At 35.2% G+C, this 21,697-nt stretch overlaps 3 protein-coding genes across 4 annotated transcripts in view; 1 reads left to right on the forward strand and 2 right to left on the reverse strand.

Moving 5' to 3' along the window:
* The window catches only part of LOC136807633 (sn-1-specific diacylglycerol lipase ABHD11-like), a 31,039-nt gene extending 29,711 nt beyond the window's left edge, over positions 1 to 1,328 (reverse strand). Inside the window, exon 1 of the mRNA XM_067064226.1 lies at positions 1,103 to 1,328. Coding sequence (XP_066920327.1) covers positions 1,103 to 1,212 — 110 coding nt within the window. The 5' untranslated portion in view covers positions 1,213 to 1,328. The remainder of the gene's footprint in view (positions 1 to 1,102) is intronic.
* Positions 1,329 to 1,511: 183 nt separating this feature from the next.
* LOC136807597 (sn-1-specific diacylglycerol lipase ABHD11-like) lies at positions 1,512 to 18,965 on the reverse strand. Of its 2 annotated transcripts, none has more exons than XM_067064188.1 (7): positions 18,813 to 18,965; positions 7,024 to 7,165; positions 6,618 to 6,744; positions 3,762 to 3,869; positions 3,423 to 3,520; positions 2,993 to 3,177; positions 1,512 to 2,612 (listed from the first exon to the last, which is right to left on the reverse strand). In XM_067064188.1, the coding sequence occupies exons 1-7, from the start codon at positions 18,920 to 18,922 to the stop codon at positions 2,477 to 2,479; spliced, it is 906 nt and encodes a 301-aa protein (XP_066920289.1). In that variant the 5' UTR covers positions 18,923 to 18,965; the 3' UTR covers positions 1,512 to 2,476. The 2 variants fall into 2 exon arrangements, with proteins under 2 accessions (XP_066920289.1, XP_066920290.1); XM_067064189.1 differs by lacking the exon at positions 18,813 to 18,965 and adding an exon at positions 11,179 to 11,265.
* LOC136807598 (uncharacterized) lies at positions 9,692 to 11,511 on the forward strand. The gene is made up of 2 exons (XM_067064190.1): positions 9,692 to 9,822; positions 10,804 to 11,511. Exons 1-2 carry the CDS (start codon positions 9,736 to 9,738, stop codon positions 11,509 to 11,511), a joined length of 795 nt encoding a protein of 264 aa, XP_066920291.1. The 5' UTR covers positions 9,692 to 9,735.
* Positions 18,966 to 21,697: the final 2,732 nt, after the last annotated feature.

Raw genomic sequence — 21,697 nt, forward strand, 5'->3', positions numbered from 1 at the left:
TGAATGGAACTATTTTCAAAAGACATTGATTTTCAGAAACTTGATTAAGACGTTGTTAAATCTAAATTGTCATTTTGAAAATTTCTAAATTTTCAGTTTGGACTTTGCAATATCGAAAATCTTGAAATATTTCATAAAAATCATAAATTTTACATCTATCAGGTCGTAAATTTAAGGGTAAACACAAATATGTTCATAGTTTTTCCTCCTATTACCACTGGGCTTAATAATTTGATTTTAACTACACCTCCGTTTTGGGGGCCCCAAACCTGCATTTTGACAACCAGGGGTATACTGTAAAAAATTTATCAAACAAATTTATGCCCAAAACCCTCTAAATCACATTTCAAAACTATGGTCAAAAATTTGTATTAATATCTTAAAGATATCTCGAGAAATCGCTAAAATTGCAAACCTCCGTTTTGGGGGCCATTAGAAAAAAGCTACCTATCTTTAAGCGATTGAAAAATATTGTTGAAATTGAAAATTTTGAAAAAGAACTCTCGGGAAATAAAATAGAGATGTTAAAGTTTTGCATGCAAGAAAAATTTTTGTAAAACCTCTTTTCCTCTAGCTTTGAGAGAAATTTTAAATTTGATCGCCGTTTTGGGGGCCACATACTGTATTCAATAGGTTTTCGTTGGTTATTGGATTTATCAACCCTCGGTGATGTATATTCAACTCGGCTTCGCGTCGTTGAATATTACATCACCTCGGATTAATAAATCTCAATAACCAACTTTTACCCATTGAATATATGCTTATTATTCATACTAAAGGCATCTCATTCAGCATAATTAAAATATTTGATGTAACAAAGCTTACAAACACCATACTTTAATGACCCTGTCAATATTTTTGTCACTGTCAAGAAAATGACTGGTTACTTCAAAGGTCACTTTTTAGTATTCTGATTTAAACATTCTCTACGGTGGAGAGAGCAGATAAACTCGATAATCCAAATCTATCTGGTCGCCGGACGTGGTCGCCGGTCGTGGTCGCCGGTCGTGGTCGCCATTTCTTGTCGATGTTTAGAAACTCCCTATCCTAGCGTAGAGCTCGAGTGTTTGTAAACAAAGGGTAAGAAAAAAAACATCTTTACCTTTGACTGAAGGATCTTGTGACGTAAACATTACCACATCCACATAAAGATGACGTAATGTATTTATAAAAAAGGGCGTTGAATCTTTGAAAGGGGCGTAACGCCATCATGTGATTTTAAACAAGCACAACATACTCAACAATGAAACCATATGATCTAATCCTAATCTTCTTTTGTGGTTATTTATTTTGTATTCTTTTGTTATTGTGTTGTCTTTATTAATTCTCTGAAAGATATGAAAAAACAATAAAAATATACAATGTTATTCCTATGGTATCAACTTCTACCATGTTGTTGCAGACTACAAATCGTCAAGATCGAAGACCTATTTTAGACATAATCTGCTTTAGCTCTAATCTACATATTTTTGCGAACTTTAAGGAAGCCCAAAAACTTGGATATTACCTAATGAATATAAATAGGTGAATCTTTTCCTCTATGAGCAGCCATAATTACTTTCAATGCATAAAATAATCTATCAGAATTTAGACAGCCTCAGATAGGCCCCCCTTAAGTTTTAGCCAATCCAGGGCGATAATAATATATTGCTTGAACATAAATGTCACATAAAACTTGTAGAAGAAATCCTTTTGAGTCGAGAACTAGTCTAGGCCTTCCTTAAAGCATATATAAACGAGGGGGCGAGAGACACTAAATGTCATTTTCTGCCTAAACTTCTAAAAAAGTTTGTGTATGAATGGTGTTTGTGCGATATTTATCATAAATATATTTTACTCTACTCTTACGGTAAATTGTTAAAACTCTGTCTCCGTAGGTATATAGGAATTCAACTGATTAATATCTACAAGTCTTTCGACATATAATTAATCATAAAATGGTGACATGAAAAATCGACCAAAATGTCTAGAATCTAAAACGTATAAAATGGGTTTTACAAATTCGATTAATTTACAAAATTATTTCAATCTTCTGATAATCTAAACAAATGTAAAAATTCGATAAATTATTCCAAACTTCAATAGAAATATTTCTAAACAAACAATTACTACTCTGCAAATCTTCTCAAAAAAACACAACAACTTGAGCCATAGATAAGACCTTGTTGGGCTGCACTGCCAAGGGCAGATTTAAAAGGAAAGTATTTTTTTCTGCAAATCATTCAGAAAATTTTGCGAAATGAACTATCTATGCCCGTTTATTAAAAGCTTTAAAGTATATCAGAATCAAGATGACTTTTCGTCTAACGTCATTGGAAAACGCACAAGACATACTAAAAGCAAGCTTCGTTGAAAATGCATTTAGTTCCTTCAAAAATTTCCTAGAGACTTCACCTCTAACGAGAAACTCACTTTTCACTCCAGACCAACATGTGTATTGTGTATTCATCAGAGCAATACTGACTGATCTCACCATTTAGCCATTGATGAATTTGGATGCGATTTCGAGAAATTCTTTCGGTTTCTCACTGTGAACCCAATGACCAGCATCGGGGACTTTGATTATGTTTGATGAAGGAAACCTCTTCTTAATGATAGGATGGTCAGCTTCACTGTGGGTGCAAATAAAAACAGTATAATAAATAATTTGCACTGACCTTTATTCAAACCCTGACTAAGCTATATCACCCGTCTTTGATCAGAGTTTTTTTGAAAAAGAAGCAATTGCACTGTTAAAAATCGACGTTAAACATCGCTACATCATCACAAATATTAAAGGGAAAGTAGATCTAGTGATTTCGATGCATTTAGAACGCTATTGAGTAGTGCTACCATTAGAGTACTACCACTTTCATAAAAAAACATTTCAATTGGCCGGGATCGAGAAAGGCTTGATACCTTGCAGTGATATTGAATGCAAAGGGAATGATAAAGGGAACTCAGGAGTTTTTTCATACATTGCTATGTGAAAATCCAACAATGAAAAACTTACGTCAAGTAATTAGATTTCTCTCCGCCAATGAATTGTGTTGGGCCATCAAAAACTGCTGACTCATCGAAATCAGGGAAATCGTGAATGTACTTGTAATTGTTGATCATGGCGTCAAGGTTGATTCTCCATTTGAGGTGTGGCTCCACATCCAAATTCGTCATTAAGAAGCCAACTATGAAACTAGACTGATTGTTTAAAAAGAAAGCAAAGTTAATATGTCGATGGACCTGATTGTCTTCTATTGACATTCCGGATTGCTACGCTTAAGCTCTGGAGTAAAGGGGAGGGCTAATTTCCCATCTGAGAGGAATAGTCGACCTTTGCCGCATCCACGGCCTAGTTCAGCTGCACTTTCGCATAATCCTTGCGAATGATACGGTGAAAAATGGTGCGTCGGATACCCTAACATGTGCATGAAATATTCAGTTACCTTGGCAAATTTTTTGACTTCATTTTCGACATCCTGTCTTGATGTCATTTGAGACATATCGATCGCCTTCATCCCGTTCATGTATGTGAATACTTCACCTGGAAAATATTGAAAATGTTAACATTGGTTTGAAATCTGCCTCTAAATGGAATTGCATTCGATCAATATAAAACGAGTAAACATCGTAATTTCAGTGCAGAAACTTTCCTAGAATTTGGCAATCTTAGTGCAAAGATGTCGCCCAGAATCTTTACCATCTCGATGCCTCGGGATAGAAAGTAAGAAGTTTACAAGGTCTTTTAAGTCTGCAAAAAATAACTACCAAGGATGGTATTATACCTGCAGATTTGGAAAGATCAGGAGCGACATCGACTACAACCATTTTGTCGAAACGTTCAGGATGTAGCAAAGATGCAGACATGACAGTCTTCCCTCCCATACTGTGACCTAAAAAGAAACAATATAAATTCGTCTGAATATCTTCTGCTAATTATGTGAGTTAGTTGCACAAGGACAATCAAATTGAACGTTGCTTTCTGATGATTTTGATGGCATTGAGTCCAGTGAAGTAGACTAGAGGATATCGCTATTTCGAATTTTTTCACTTTCGTTGCCAAAAACTATAAGAAATCAACAAATCAATAAAACCCCATAAGTAAAACTATAGTTAAAACACCTCAAAAATTTGAAAAAGGGGTCTATTGGTCATTGTTTTCAGTTTGTTTTTTCTCCAAAAAGGGTCTAGTGGCATGGGTTTGCTACCACCTGCAAAGCCAAAAAATGGGGTCAACTAACGCCTAGTCTGAATCGCAGACCTCTACAAAACCCCAGGTAGTATAGGTCTGCTTAATGATCTACCAACCGCTTTCCGGTTCGCAAAGGAAATCTTGGTGAGTTAATAATTTGATTGACATTGATGTGTTCGCAAAAACGATCGTTTCGAACATTTTCAATGGAATGTTTACATTCGAAATTCGAATCCCAGACCAGAAAAACAAAACAGAAAAAAGATAAAAAAACAATCTGATGCGCGCATTATGTACAGTCTGTAGATTTATTTTTGACTTTTGCTTTTATAAGATATCTGGTCGGTAAATTTATCAAAAATTTTCCATCAGCTCTTCGGTCGAAGCTCAAAAAATACAAATATGAACACAAAAGTGAAAGAAAACAACCAGAAACACTCAAATTTTTTCAAAGAATTGAAGCTAAACAAAGGTCACACAGTATTAAAAAGTGAAATGGCAAAGCTGAAGAAAAGTTCTTTGTTTGTTTTAACATTTAAAGGCCCTTGTTGAAGGAACAACAACACTCCCTTTTGTAGAATCATAAAGAACTAATGTCAGAAATATTCAGTATGACCCCCAAAATGTACTGTATATACATAACTAGAATACCTTGAAATAATCTGCAACATATCTGTAGAACTGATACAAAACAATTATCTGGAGCCAAAGTGATAAACGAATCCAGTGTGGTAAAAAATTATACACTCATACAAGCCCAAATTCAAGCATCAAAATGTAGTTTTATGAAGCAAAATTTTGTTGGTGCACACAGAAGATACATCAGGGCACATAAATTCAATAAATCTAACTTCTCATCTTTTACAAAATCTCCACATTATACAAGAAAGGAGAAAGAAAAACAAGCAAACTTCCTTCCGCCTACTTTTTTTTCGAAATCCAAATATATTTTCCAATCTATGATTTGGTGCCTCACAGAAAATTTTAACATTACGTAATGTTATATTTGTAGACACTCGCCAGCTAAAAATGTCTTTAGCCGTATATCGGCTAAAGGCGGCAAATCTCTGGACAAAGGAAACATCGCTTATTAAGCATCCTCTATAAGGAGCACGAATCCGTTAGTGGATGCCAGCAGCCTAACTAACGCCGGGCTACTTATCAGCGCCATTCAATCTATCAAAAAGCTTTAAGTGGACCCCGGGCTAGGTTCGCCCCTACCTCTTTCGAACGTTTGTATCCATGATGGTGGAAATTACGTAAAACTTAACAAAACATGAGAAACCACTGATACATGATATGCACCATTACGTCATGGAACCAATAGCTCATTGGTGGGAAGTGACGTAAAAGCAGTCAATACGTCACTTTCAACCAATCAGCTATTGGGTGGAACGGAAGACATTGCAATGGTGCATATCATGAATATAGACAGCTGATGTTCTTGTTGTATACAAAACGACCTTGTTATAAAAAACCAGCCTAAGTAAGGCCAAAAACCTTATGACCTTTAAAAAAACTTTAAAGACTTATGAGATATCGTCGAAGTTTTATCACAAAGGCCCGCCTACGACTGTTATATGATTAAAGGTTTTTTAAACGCTTTTGGAAATTGCGGTTAAGCACAAATAAAAGACGTTGAGAAGTTAGTTAGAAAATGTCAAATAATTTGAAAAGCTTATTCCTAAAAAAATCATAAGTGACAGTAATTTTAAGTGCTACAAATTAAGTCGAGTCGCACCAAACACTCGTTGGAAATACAAAGTACGTTTCTAAACTCCAGTATTGGAAGGAGACTAGATTCTTGTTTACTCTGCTCCATAATACTTAAAGTGACTCTATCAGCACTCTCTGAATATTTGACGGGTTCCTATTAACAAGGTTGAATGGTGTGTTTACCTAGCCTAGAATCCTTTTTCAAGCCTGGCGGTGTATGGCGTGCTATTGCACTCGCACAAGCTGGCACACACCTAAAATGGTTTGTGAGTGCTAAAATAGCACTCCTAAAATATACAAGAATGTACAAAATCCCTTTTGCAAGGGCTAATAGCACGCTATATTCTATGACATATTTATATAAAGTGCTATTTTGGCACGCGCAAGGCATTGTTCGCATTGTCTGGTCTGTTTTTAATTCTGTTTTTTTTTGGCAATTCTTACGGTTAATGTTTGTGTAATAATATGAAGAAACAAGCGACGAAAAAGAAGAAAACCTCGTACATACCTATGATGGTGGTTTCTTCAACATGCAACCTATCCATCAAAGAAAACAAGTGACTTTGTGCTTCTCTGGTGGTTTCACTTGGGTCGGGTCTGGTTCCTTTTAAGAAGGTCGAAAGGTGTGTGTATCTAGCCTAGGATCCTTTTTAATCTGGTAATTCTCACGGTTAACGTTTGTGTAATACAATGAAGAAACAAGCGACGAAAAAAGAAAAAACCTCATACAAACCTATGATTGTAGTTTGTTCCACATGCAACCTATCCATCAAAGAAAGTAAGTCTTCAGCCATGTCAATGTAAGACATATCTTGATGATGTGCACTGAGGCCGTGATTCACCGCATCGTACGTTATAATCTAGTAAGAAACAGAGAGGGAAATTATAATAATAGTTTTCAGGGACATACTTTAGGTTGCTATTGTTAAGAACTTGTCTGCACAGTAGACAGCTTCAGGCCTTACTATAGGCCAGTTCACAATCGAAATGGATCATGGGTAACCAGGACTGATTGCGCCACGATAACGTTTTCCCGTTGGTTTTTTTCTATTGTCTATAGGTGCGAAAAAAGGACTGGGACAAAATAATGCCCGCGCGGCAATTGACGGCTACGGTCGAAAAGGTGTATTCCAACTTACAGTTCGTCCAGTCAGATTGTTGAGTCTTCTACTCAACGAATTCCAGTTCTTATGGTTTCCAAACAAACCATGAGCGATGAAGATTGGAGGTTGATCAGATGTCGTGTCTTTCTCATGGCGAACGTAATGCAATTTGACATCCCTGTAAAGATAGATATAGACCATATTCACACGTTACTGTTCCGTTTCGCTCCAGTGTGATTTTCGTTACGGATCGAATATGTTCATATTGGTTTCGGAACGTTTCGGAGTAAGAAAAAGGAGCAGTTCTGTTCCGATGAAAATAGTGTAGCGAAACCGTTTCAATCTGTTTTGCTTTGTAACATCTTCTTTTTTGACGTTTCGAATTTGGACGTTCGCACTCGTTTCGGAACCGTTTTGGAACGGAACCGTAACGTAACGGGAATAAATTTTCCTGGGAAGAAATTTTTGCGGAATTTAATTTCGCGGTTCACAGTCCAAAGTTCGGAAGTTTCGCGGAAGTTTTTCGCGGTTGAGAGAATTTTTTGTTTAATAGAGATGATTTTTTAATCCTAAGAATATTCGTGTTTTGCGGAATTTAATTTCGCGGATTTGTCACAAAACCGCGAAATTAAATTCCGCGAAAATTTGTTCCGTAAAAATTTATTCGCGCAAAACTGTCTTCCCTTAAGTGAAAGTCTACTGTAGGTAAATTGTTATGTTTATGTTCACCTCCCATAGCGGTCGGGATGTCAAAAAAAAAATTCAATCTGGGAAGCATGGTCGAGGAACCCAAAGCCAGCAAAGTAATGTACTTCGCTGTTGGTATTCCCAAAGGAGTAGAAACCATACGATTTTAGTAGATGTAAGTTGCCAAGTTACGAAAGCATATAAGATAAGTAGAGTTCATTAAAAAACATCGTTTTAGAAATGTAAAGAAATGAAGCAATATACCTTACCGGAGTTTTAGATTTTTCTAAAACAGCGATGCATTGTGGGATTGTTTCGGGGGTATTATAATAGTCGAACGTGCGCACCGCACTGGGCTCAACTTCAGATTTTCCCGTTATTAGAAGGCCCAATTGTACCATTTCAAATATTTAGTATTAGGTAGCAAATATACTTTGTCCGTTTTGGCTGAAATTTGGTACACTTGTTCCTTGGGTGAATACCTGGGGGTGTTTTTATCTTAATTTTTTCATTTTTTTATGTGCGTTAGAATAGTGTCCTCGTCCTAAGAGCCTTTCAAAATAAATAACTTAGGAGAAAGTTCCTCAAACCTTTTGTGGCTTTTGTTCACACGTTGCTCTGAAAAATTAATTTCCCACAATTTATCATATACGAAAATTGATTTTAAAATTTATCAAGATATTAAAGTTTTCTTGGGTTCACAAATGTTTACATATATCCCTATTCTTAAAGTCTACCATCATAGCTTTACAGTCACTATCCACAGACAAGTTTAAAATATCCCGATCAAAGGGTCTGACAATTGTGAGATCAGCCAATCTCCGAACTCTGCTCAATGGCACATAAACAAAACTCAAATTGAAAATTTTTTAGTAAGCGCTACGTTGCCGGAAAAAGAAGAGCTGCTTGCTGGTGTATCCAAAAAGAGTGTATTTTATATCTGAAAAAGATGAAACATAATTATTAAAAAATTTGCATACAACAATATAAACTTACTGTTTACTGCCAAATTTCAGCCAAATTTGACCATTTTTGCAGTCTCCAGGCTGCCCCAAAGTCTTAGCCTCGTTTTGGCGAAAAACTCGTCCCCAGGCCCCAAAAATCAAAATTTTCAAAAAATGAAAAAAACACCCCCAGATATTCACCCAAGGAACAAGTGTGCCAAATTTCAGCCAAATCGGACCGTTTTTAAAGTCTCCAAGCTGCCAGCCTCGTTTTGGTGAAAAACTCGTCCCCAGGCCCCAAAAATCAAAATTTTCAAAAAATGAAAAATACCCCCAGATATTCACCCAAGGAACAAGTGTGCCAAATTTCAGCCAAATTGGACCGTTTTTAAAGTCTCCAAGCTGCCAACCTCGTTTTGGTGAAAAACTCGTCCCCAGGCCCCAAAAATCAAAATTTTCAAAAAATGAAAAAAACACCCCCAGATATTCACCCAAGGAACAAGTGTGCCAAATTTCAGTCAAATCCGACCTTTTTTGAAGTGTCCAGGCTGCCAGCCTCGTTTTGGTGAAAAACTCGTCCCCAGGCCCCAAAAATCAAAATTTTCAAAAAATGAAAAAAACACCCCCAGATATTCACCCAAGGAACAAGTGTGCCAAATTTCAGCCAAATTCCTAAGATATTTCTATTGTAATACCCCGAAACAATCCCAAAATGCATCGCTTTTTTAGAAAAATCAAAAACTCCGATAAGATCTATTTGTGGCACCGAGTGTGCTCCAAGAAATTAATGGTTCTCCTAATTACACGAAAATTACAATTAAAGTTTCTTTAATGACTTTCCAAGCATGTCGCTCAAATTCCGTCTGCGGTTGCGAGCACGTTTTCTTCATTTGATAAGTTCAGCGTGCTCCAAAAAATTAATGGTTCTCCTAATTACACGAAAATTACATCAAAGTTCTTTAATGACTTTCCAAGCATGTCGCTCAACTGACTACAATTAAATGTTTATTCGACCAATCAAATCCCAATCATTTTTGTTTAAAACGGAGCTTTCCATGAAGAATAGCAGGATTCATTTTGCCACTCGGTACGACGCGAGCAGCACACAGATTTCACGATGATCAAGAAATCGCTTCTTCTTATTTTTGTCTTGGTGGCTTTACATTGTAGACTGAGTCATGCAGAAGGAGATTATTCGGTTGTGGTATGTTCATATCTATGCTATCATTCTTAAATTATTCTTTATACTCTGATACAGATAAAACAATTATCGTTTATTGTTAACCGGTTACTTTTTCAAAGCGGGCTACACGGCTTTTTGCGCAATGCAATTGGTTCTTTTTGCATGACGACGGGCCTACACTGCCAAGAGTTGCCCGTCGTTAGGAAAATTCATTGTGAAGTCACTTTTTCAAAGGAAAATGAACAATGTGTTGAGATCATTTCTCTCATTTTTTGTTTCTGACGTCAGAAAATAAAACAATTTTTGATCTCTGTTCCCTTGTTTTTTTCGCTTTATTTTGCTATTTTTCCTGGAGAAAGCGCTAAAAATCAATCGAAACTGAAGGAAACGGTTAACAAATACAATAATGACCGGTTTTTTTCGGGCTGTACTGAAAATATTGCCCTCGGTCAACGCAACAACCTCGCAAGCTCGGTCGTTACTTGACCTCGGGCAATATTTCTCAGTACAGCCCTCACTAACCAGTCATTATTGTATTAGTACAGCCCTCACTAACCGGTCATTATTGTATTATAGTGTAGTAGCGGCCTAACTGTGCATATTTTAAAGTTTGAGTATAATTTTCCACTGGGGACGATATAAAACACCCAATTTTTAAATAATACCCAGAAAATGGTGACATTTAGAACATTTTAAAAACATTTTCAGGCTGAAAACTTAAGTTAAGAATATCCGAAGGCTTCAAAAATGTCGATGTTATCATAAAAAATAACGCGTCTATCCCAAAGAGAGCCCTAAAAATACACACTCCACGTATCTTCAACACGATATGATAATTTCTTTTATTGGAGGGCATTTGAAAACTCTGGCTATAATTCTTCTGGAAATTAGAAAAGTAGCAATACCAAGACAAAAAGTACTAACAAAAAACTTTCTAACGCGCACAATTTAGGTATTTTTCTTTTGCCTGACCAATTTTGATTTTGATTCTCTGTTTTTCAGTCAAACCTTCGTAACCATTTGGTTGGACATTGGAAAATGAACGAGGAACAAAGCAGCTATGTTGATGACGATTCTGGTCACGAACTTCATGGCGTGGCCTACCGAACCTCTATCAGACGTGGTAAATTCACTCGAGCAAGATATTTTCCATCTTCCACCAGTAGCAACATCGTTGTCCCAAAGAGATCACCAATGAATTTCGGACGAAAAAGCTTTTCATTTGCTGGTTGGTTAAAAGCAGAAGATTACGCTTATCCACATACAGGATTTTCAGCTCGCCAAGGATTTGGTTGTTATTTTGCACCAGGAAGACTAGGATTTACTCCAGGGTGGGATATAGGTCATGGGCATTCGGCTAGTAATGATTATACTTACATCTGTATACGAGACGAACATCAACAGTTTGTGCACCAACGTATTCGGCACAACGCTGGTTCCACTGGGGCCGCTCTTTTGAACAAGTGGACCCACTACGCTGTTGTTTTCGACAGAGATGCTCAACGTGTCTATCTCTACATCAATGGGAAGAAACAAGACGACTACGCTGACATATCCAAAGTCAAAGGTAGCATCGACAATAAAAAACCGTTGAACTTTGGTACGCTCTACGGCTGGAAAACTAAAGGCACGATGGACGACTACAGGATGTACAACATTGCGTTGGATAACCAAGAAGTTCAGGTCATCTATGAAGATCATAGAGTATAAATTTTAGTATGTGCATGATTTTATTTGTTTTGACCCAAATGTATTTTTTAACTTCTTACTGTATAAAAAATTTCATTTTTCTGTTAAAAAATTTGTGAAGTAAAAATTTGAAAATTCTGAACTGAAAAATAATTTCTTTTGAAATAAATTACCAATTTAATCGATGCTCTCAAAAAAGTGCGTAATTCGACCAATGACCTCTAATAAAACCCTGAACAAAAACTATTCCGACGTCTTTGAAGGGAGTTTTTCTGAAAGTGGTATCCGCAAAGAAGTGATCGTCAGTTAACGTTCAACGGAGCTTCATCACAAGTATTCAAAGACTCGGGCAATTTAAGGCATGTCCCAATTTTTCAAATTTACCTTAATTTTTTACCACCGTTCCCACTTATCAAATCATTTCACAAAAAAAATATTTTGAAATTTTGCTGATGTCAGCACTTATTGCAAAACTTCGTATTTTGCTGATTTCTACTGACGTCAGCAAAATTTGAAAAAAAGTTTTATGCAAAGATTATCCTTTTAATAATGTGCAACTTTGGTCCAAATTTCATGTTCATACCATCAACCAAACTGGAGTTATTTAAAAAACAAGTTTTGCTGACGACAGCTTTTTTGGTTTTGGCCTAATATCTTTTATTGGGTCAAAAATTAATTATGACACAGCCAGTCTAGTGATCTACACTCCGATATGCTTCTTTCGATGTATGAAGTGATATGATTTGATAAGTGGGAACGGTGATAAAAAATTACGGTAAATTTGGACGTGCCTTAATTTGCCCGAGTAAAGGCAGATCTAGCGGTAAATCTAAATTAGATAATGGTACAGTTTTAGAGTACAACTTTCAAAAAAACTCCGATCAAAAAATTGAAAAACTGCGTCAAGGGTCCGTCAAGGGTCTATATAAAGCTAAGTGAATTCGACTGAAAGTTTCAATCCTCAAAAGAAGCTTTCCAACGAAAGAAAATCATACCAAGAAAAAGAAACCAAAATTGCCAAAATTCTTTCATCCTGCCTCAAGCAAACATACACACATCAAATATATAGACACTCCCACAAAAATTGATGAAAATGAAACAAGAGTAATTACCTTAATAATTGAAAGATACAGCATTCATAATATTTTGAAACAAACAGCTGAAACTTCAAACTTGATTCTGATTTTTCAAAGTATCTGCATATTTGCAAATTATTTTAATATATATAATATGCAAAATTTATTTTTCTTTTAAAGAAAAAATAAATTTTGAATTCAGCTCTACCTTGGTAGCACTTTGTCACCGCAAATTACTGATGTTGTTGATAATATATTGTGCTAATCAAATTAATTAGAAAGGTTATGAAAAGTTCGTGTGTGTCAAGATTATACTTATACTCTCTTCAACAATCCACATATTCAAAAATCTTTCCGATACCCCCATTAACCAAAAGAAAGAACGAAAAATAACATTTTTTTCGCACTACACAGGCATAGATAAAATAAAAATCCAAGAAAACGTATTCCTTCCATCTACAAATAAAATATTCCTTTAAAATAATCATACAGCAAAATATCATAAGTATCAAAAATGAAAACAAATTTATCGAACAACAAAATATATTGTAGTCAACTCTTCGAACAGTAAATTTCAGATTCCAACAATGTCAACTAAAGCAAGGTGACCCATAGAAATTCTAAACAAAGTTCAAAACAAGACATTATTCAGGCTGTATAAACCTATAAATCACTTTGATCACACGCTGAAATATATATTTTAAAAACAGAAAATGCAAAAATAAGTCTGACCTGACAACATAAGCTAGCAGAAAAATTTATAAACTTGAAAACAACAAGGAAATTGTGAAGAGCCGTAGGGGAGAAGCATAGCAAGAAAACATAAGACTATCAAGAGAGTTACATACAATTATATAACAAAACTTCAAAATACTTTCTACTTATTCTAAGAAAATAAAAACTTGAAATGAAACACTTGAAATAACATAAAAATCGAGTCGACAACGCGTTCTTCTTTTTAGAGCCAGTTGTACCTCTTGAAAAAACAACATAGCCTAAAAACCTTCCAACATCTCACGTTTATGATACAAACATGGAAATATAAAATGGTTAAAAGTTCAGTACTTCACTTCATCCAAACTGCTTATAACAAAATATAGGGGACGATATAAGGAAACACAGTGTTTAAAATTGTTATCAGTTTTTTGAAACACAAAAGAGAACTGTCTAGACATAACTCTGTGAATGGTCACGTGGAAAAGAACACGTTTTTCTCACAAGAAAAAAAGGGGTGTTAAGACTATTGTTAAGCCCCAAACTAGAGCTTGTGTCTTACTGTATGTATCATAAAAGACTGGACTTGTTCAAGTTGTTCTTAGCTCTTGTTAGCAATAAAGATTGACAGAAATTTAGAAATTTACAGAGGATGGCACTACTACTAGTTCTCCTTAATGTATCAGTCGATACTCGTGCGCCCAGCAAGTTTTTGATTGTATTTTGATCTAATAAAAGGTTTGTGACAAGAATGAAATAAGATATTATGACAAATAAAAAGAAATACTATGGTAAATACATCATTTTGTAATAATTTTTATAACAGTAGCTTTCTTTTATATCCATTTTCAAAACATCTCTATAAATAACAAGAGCTGATCCTGTTCGATTCGAAAGCGAAACCTCAAAATTACAAGTAAAAAGCGTGTAAACCATAGGGGTTTAAATGTTTTATTTTTAAGTGAGGGAGATATCGTTTGCCTACTCATCAATTTTAATTCACAAGCTTTTTCACATTGGATTTGACGCGGATGTGGGGCAAGATTGGTCAGAAAAAGGAAAAGAAAAACATTTTTTAGCTTATATCAGCATAATAAAACAATAGGCAGACACTTTTCTGATATGAAATATGTGTCTGATATGAAACGGGAACACAAACACTCATAAACTCGCTAATGCTAAATTGTCAACACTAGCCTGTATTAGCACAATCTCCATAGAACCTTACAGGAATCAAACTAATCATCATTATCCTCGCCAAAGACATGGTTCATCTAATGTTTCCAGCTCACTCAAATAAAGACATCTACGCATGCGTAATTTATCATTCTTTAACCCACCAGTCGTTAAACAGCGTAAATTACGAAGAGTAATGAATACGTAGGGGTGGTGTTATATTCAAGGTCGGGGGGTTGGGATGGTAAATTCTGTCGTTCTTTGTCGTTCTTTTTATTCCATGTCGTTCTTTAACAGTTAATTGTAGTTCTTTTACATGGTCTGGAAACGTTAGTTGAGCTCATCAAACAGCGTAACACGCAAATTCCATGTGCATTATCAAAACTCTTGAACCAATGTACTGTAATCACGAAAAATCTTGAGCTACGGAGCCATTATACACCTTTTTCATTTCCTCCCTTGGATATAGTAATGATAAGGGCGAGGTTTGAAGAATTCATTGGTTGGTGAAAGTTAGGTTTAAGTAGTCTACACAATAGACAGATCCAGGCTTTTGGGCCTTACTCTTGGTCTATAGGCACTGCTATAGGCGGCCACTAGTGACCCCCACCGGGAATTGCTTATTAATAGGTTTTAACTTAATAGACAACATTCACAAAAAATGTTTATCAATAGAGATTTTAAATAAAAGAATGTTTAATTGGCTTAGGTTTTCGAAACTCTCTATTGTTTCATTAAATCCTCAGTGCGCATGCGATTTATCTGGAGAATTTCAATATTCAAAACAAGAGCAGTGCTCATAGCCCGAAGAGTAGGAGTTTTACGCTCGAAACGAAGGAAGATATGACGTAGCCTAGGTTTAAGAAGCTATTTTCAAATCGCGCTTGAACACTAGAGTCACTCCTCATCATTCAGGTACGAAGATGAAAAGTTAAAGTTAGCGGCAGACTCAATCTAAACTAAATTTAAATGCTTTTTATTTTTCAACCTTGAAATTGTATTGTGAAAAGAATTAGGAAAAGTTGATCCTCAGACCAATCTGAAAAAAAAAATTAATTAGTTACTAATTCTAAGATTGAAATTTTAGCCGTGTGTGGACAGCAAACTATTTTTCCTCTGCACACTTTATTTCATTTCACACCCTCTACAGACCCATGATAAACAAAGAGGGAGGGGTCATACATCAAAACAAAATATGCATCAATGCTATACATATCACACTCTCTTCTGGAAAACAGTCTTTGTTTTGAATTGACGTCATCGAAAAACGGCTTAAATTTCCAATCTCATTTAAAAGTTACATAAGCCTCAGAAAAGTAATGTTTTCATGAAGTAAGACTTTAAAAACAGATGATTAAAATTGTTCAAGGCGAGAATTTAAACCAAGCAAACAAGCTAGATGCTGAATGGACCTACCTGATGATGAAAGTTAGATAGCAATGCAAGGAGAAAAATGAAAAAAAATCAGTCAGAAAACATAGCGTTTAGCGAAAATGCATAACGCAATAAATTCATCATTGATTGTTGATAAGGGGAGAGGGAAGGGTTGTAGGGAAAAAATTAATAGAAAGTTCTGGTCGCAAAAATCAGTTTTATTGACAATTGCATCATGCTTGATGGTGAGCATTGTTATCAATAATGTTTTCAGGCACGACGGAAGCTTTTTATATCTGGTACGGCGAATGAGGAAATTTAAGCGATTTTATAGCGATTTGACCGACGAAGAGGAAAACTTCGGGTATTTTTGTGAAAATCTGGTACGGCGGCCGCCGTACCTGCCGTACCCGTTGCGTCGTGCCTGGTTTTTGTGTCAAAAACATAGAAATACAAGGAAAAAATCTAATGAAAATCTGCAAAAACGGCGATTTCCGGCATTTTCAACCGGAAAAAGAAATTTCTCAAAAATCGAACTCAGCCATGTTTTGGGCAATATTAATACGCATCTTAGAGCAAAAAATCAGAAAAAACTAATGATAAAATCTCGAGAAAATGCCAAAAAACCAGTTTTTCCGGCATATTTCCGGCACTTTCGGCCGGAAAAAAATGTTTTTAGAAAATCGGGCTCCGTCACTTTTTAGGTATTGTCATTTTACATCAGTGTGCAAAATTTCATAAAAAAATATAAAGTACAGCTCGAGAAATTCAAGAAATACCGTTTTTCCGGCGAAAATCGGCTGTTCCGGCGATTTTTAGAAAGTTCCGGCCTCAAAAATCAGTTTTATCGACAATTGAACCATGCTTGATCGTGGACATTGCTATTAATAATGTTTTTGTGAGAAAAAACAACGAAATATAAGGAAAAAGTCCGATGAAAATCTGCAAAAACGGCGATTTCCGGCATATTTCCGGCATTTTCGGCCGGAAAAGAATTTTTCTCAAAAATCGGACTCTGCCATGTTTAAGGCATTACTAATACGCATCTTTGTGCAAAAAATCTGAAAAAACTAATGATGAAATCTCGAGAAAATGCCAAAAAACCGGTTTTTCCGGCATATTTCCGGCATTTTCGGCCGGAAATGATTTTTTTTCGAAAATCGGGCTCCGTCACATTTTGGGCATTACCATTTTGCATCATTGTGCCAAAAATCAGAAAAAACTAATGAGCCAATCCTGAGAAAAGCTGGTAACAGACGGACGGACGAACGAACGGACGGACGGACGGACGGACATCGGTTAATTTATAGGACCTCTACCCCACCGGGGTAGGTCCAACAAGAGAAACAAGTTTTTCATAATTTTGATTTCAAGAGTGGTCATTTTCAGCATGTCAGCAATGAAAAAGCGTTGTTGTATGTTGAAAATTATATCGATGTGAAACGTCAATGATTAAAAACAAGTGACCATTCCCATTAAGGCTTTTTAAAACAGAAGAAGGCAATGATCATGAACTGAAAAGGTTGTTGTATTAACCTAATAGAAAAAATTTAAACAAGTAAAAAAATAATATCAATGATAAATACACCTTTTCGACCGTAGTCGCCAATTGCCGCGCGGGCATTTCTTTGTCTGTTTTACCCCCTAAAACCGTTTCAGTCTTTTTTTTCGCACTTATAGAAATAGAAAAAGGTGTAAAAAAAAAGGATTGGATCGATTTTAGGGGGATAATTAAATAATAAAGTGGCACGCGCCTGACCGCGCGACTACGGTCGAAAAGAAGAAAACAATAAGAACAAAGTGTAATGTAATGGCATAGTCATTATAAAAAACACTGGTCTGACAATGTATTGTTTTAGCTTTATTGTCAAATTTTCTTTTAAATTTGTTATAAATAAAAGGCATGCAAGATGCGATTTGCAAACTTTTTGATCACGTTACCAAATTCTCCTCTTGGGATTGGTCTAATTTTCAATCACATGATCAAAAAGTATGCAAAACAAGCGAACGCAAGCTCTAACTGTTAACAATAGAAATAAACAAAAGCCTTCCAGACCGGTTTTTTTTATAATGACTATGGTAATGGATGCACCCAAATTAAACGGATTTTCAGATGATTTAACATATTTGGCCTGCGGAAGCCTTCTATTTGGTGCTGAGTATTTTTGTCTGACCGTTTTCCAAAGTTGAGTTATCACAATTTGAAATTTCAAAATTGAAACAAAATGAAATTTCTGAAAATGGGTTCTTACATCGGTCCTGCTACGTTGAAAATCTAAATGCTTTTTTTTTACTAAAAGATCTTGACTTTGGAAAATAGTTTAGGCAAAATTATTTTAGGGTTTTGCTCAAAACATTAGAGGAATTTCACATGCTAAATATCTCAAGGTCAGAAAGAGGTCAGACATGATTATTATAGGGACAAGCGCGAGTCCCATTAAATTTTACTTAACCAAGGTAAGGAGTTGCCAATTTCAATAGTACAGTAGCCAGACTACTAAAATACTTCAGATGGTCATAAGGTGCAAAATTTGGCACATATGTCACTTAAAGGATATTAAACAAAGCAGTAACAACTAACTTTGTAACTTGATCCTGCTAGATGACGTCATCAACAGAAGCTTTAAAAGTTTCATCAGATTGATCAGAGTTTGTTCGAAAGATGTATGAATTTATCTACCACTCACTCGTCTTGCTCAGTGAAAACCAAAAGTTTGAAAATAGACCCTTAGAGAGACTGAATTTCGAAAATTGTGTATATTTTTTGACGTCTCCCCAAAATTTCAGCCAAAATTTACAACTTTTCAGTTTTTACAAAAATTTCAAGCATCTTTTACCCTTTGAGGGAGTCGATTTTTGATTTTCGTAAATTTTGGAACCCTTGCAGACTCAATTTACTTTTAAATGGTTTTTGTTCCAATGGACTTCAGAGGGTGTGAAATCTATTTATGTCCCCCCCCCCTGGAACAAAACATTCCTCACCTTGAAAACGTAGCACCAGTACAATGTATGTTTCTGTTCCCTTGACAACAGCCTCTAGTTGATGATTCCTTTTTGATCAATGATCTGATAAATCTCCTCAATAGAACCATCCTGTTGTTGTTTTTGACTTTGTTATTATATTTTTCTATTTCACCTAAAGAAAGTGAATGATGGTTGGATTATATTTAGAATTTAGAAGTCATCTTGAAAAAAGTTTGAACGATAATAATGTCAAATAAAAATGAATCGTTGGCCATTATTTAATCATAATATATAGAAGAATAAAGACATTAATGAAACTTTGATTATCACGTACAACAAAAGAATTCCTTTTTTTAGCAATCTAATTCATAGCAATCTGAAATTATTTAAAATTTAATAAACACATGAAAAGAATAAGTGAAATTTTAAAATACTATAAAAATCCATTTTTAAAACAACCAAACCAACCAGATTTAAGTGACAAATTCTATCCTTTGATACTGTTTTCATTCATTGAAATAATGTAGATATGATGATGATATGCCATACTATGGCAAATACAAAATATTCATCATTATTCTCCATAAGCAAGGATTTTGAGCTTGCACGTTATGTTGATGAAACATATTGCTTCACATAAGCACAATCGAGACCAGTACCTTTTACTAAGTTTCACTTTTTGCCTTACTTTTTTGCTGATCTTACTTATTATTCCACCGATCAATCCTTTGAATCCAATGTCGTTTAATAAAATGCATTTTGGATAACTTTATTTGAGACCATATATGTTTAGGTTATAAACAATCACCCTCCCAAACATATCTGTCGGCTTCAATAGATTCAATTTTAACATTGTCACCGAAACAGGTTTTTCGAGCTCAAATATCTGATTGTTATTGACATCTTCAGGGTACAATGAAGTGAGTATGCTTTGGTCATTTGCAAAGTCCAATAAATCAATCTGTTTGCTTGAGAATCCTCCTTGAAATTGAATTTCTATCCTTGAAATTGTAATTTTGGAATTGAATTTCAAACTGATATGCTGGCTGTCACCCTTGGTAATAATAAAAATAGAATGGGTGCAAATTATTATCATATATTATAACGTTGGTATATTGCAATTATTATACAATTTTAATATGACGATCTGACCAGCCACGAGACTCAAATTTATAGAACTATGCAATCTGCATACATTTGCAAGAATATTGTACCGCTACAATCTCAAATTGAACCATACTAGTACCATCAGGTACCATCCATAAATCAAACTGCTAGAATTGTCAATTTTCTTAGAATAACTCTTCGATAACGTTGATAAAAAATTTTCTTCAGAAAATGGATGAAAATCAGCCTGTTTAAAACAAGATGAAGAACTTACCTGATCAGAATTCCAGCAAGTGTCGCCTTCGCCATCAAAAAGAAATTTTTTGCCGTACTGCTTGGTGTCTCTGTTTAAAATGGAACTCACAGCATAAGAAAGTATTTCACCGTTCAATTTTTCGGTCATTTTAAAACTAAAGAAATACTTAAGCTTATTAAAATGGTTCTCATACCAGCAGTAGTTATACCAGAGGTGAGCAGGGTGAATTTTACCATTACCTTTACCATTACCCTATTGTGAGAAGTTTTGTATTGGCTAAAGATTATATTGTGTACTGCACTTTTGATGACCATTATCACTGTCAGTCATTTTTTTTAAGATTTCGCTCTTGAGGATTTTCCCTGGATTTCAAGGGGATTTCTTTTCCTGAGGCATAAGCATCCTTGGGTAAAAGACATGAGTGGAAATGTGGACATCCCTCATCTACCTGCATCTACACCTTTCTACTTCTTTGGAGATTGAAACTGATTGAAAAAAATATTTCCCCTTCTGATTGCTAAAAACAAAGAGCGAAATGTGGACATCCCTCATTACCTGCATCTACACCTTTCTACTTCTTTGGAGATTGAAACTTATTGAAAAAATATTTTCCCCCTCTGATCGCTAAAAAGAAAGAGCGATAGTTTCAATCAGCAATTCCAAGCTTCCTATTATTTAAAGCTCTAAAGAAGGGTATTGAAATTAGTACCACGTAATCATAAGGTTCGATAAATTGAAGTGCTAACTGAGAAACTTTCCAGGGAGAGATACTTTAAAGCAAAACAGGTGACAGTTATATGTGCAAGCCATAAGGGTATCCTTTCTCAAAGTCCCTCTAAGGGGTACAAATTCATAGGTTACTCTATGTAGGGAACTAAAATTGAAAATTTTCCTGTCAAAAGGGTACTGATTTTTGAATATTTTTACAAATTTAAAAAAAAAAAGTATTATAAATTGATTTTCACGGCGATCTTTGATTGGATTAATTGGGTTCAAATTTCCTTGTTTTAGCCAAATTTTAGGAAATTAACTGAGAAGAAATGCTTTCTTTTTGTTTTCTCCTTTAGAGAACCAATATAAGTACATTCTGTGAATATTTTAAGTCTCTAGCACTTTCCTATCTGGAATTATCTTGATTCCGATTTAGAGGGATCTCAACCGGGATGAGGACGGGATAGAGGGATCTCTCGAAAACGAAAGTGCCCAATAATTGGTGAGCAGTTTGATGTATCAAAATACTTTTTTTGCCTACTTTTACGTTGCTATAATGAGACTTTATATATACCAAATTTCATCTCCTTATGAGCACTACTTCAGGAGATACAAGGGATATTAGCCAAAATAATCCCAATTTTACAAAAGTTCCTATGAAAAATCACTGTGTTTTCTCTTCTTTTTATATAGGTTTTATACATATGCCACTAAATTCTTTCCAATGTTCTTTTTCTAAGTTCCCTCCCTATTGTTACACAAATACATCCTGTAGACGAGTTATGTTCAGAACAACAAAAAATGTGCGCGCATCTATTTTGCAAATCAC

The sequence above is a fragment of the Clytia hemisphaerica genome, unplaced genomic scaffold (genome assembly GCF_902728285.1).
Source record: "Clytia hemisphaerica strain Z4C2 unplaced genomic scaffold, Clytia hemisphaerica genome assembly, whole genome shotgun sequence".
In the NCBI taxonomy this organism is placed as follows: Eukaryota; Metazoa; Cnidaria; class Hydrozoa; order Leptothecata; family Clytiidae; genus Clytia; species Clytia hemisphaerica.

Bases quoted from the DNA above. Each gene is read 5' to 3' on its own strand.
- LOC136807597 (XM_067064188.1), bottom strand. From the start codon at position 18,922: ATGGTTCTATTGAGGAGATTTATCAGATCATTGATCAAAAAGGAATCA. The intron at 7,166-18,812 runs GTGAGGAATGTT...CTATCTTTACAG, and splicing joins ACTGGTGCTACGTTTTCAAG to GGATGTCAAATTGCATTACG. The intron at 3,870-6,617 runs GTTTGTATGAGG...GTTTCTTTTTAG, and splicing joins GGAACAAACTACAATCATAG to GTCACAGTATGGGAGGGAAG.
- LOC136807598 (XM_067064190.1), top strand. From the start codon at position 9,736: ATGATCAAGAAATCGCTTCTTCTTATTTTTGTCTTGGTGGCTTTACAT. The intron at 9,823-10,803 runs GTATGTTCATAT...TCTGTTTTTCAG, and splicing joins AAGGAGATTATTCGGTTGTG to TCAAACCTTCGTAACCATTT.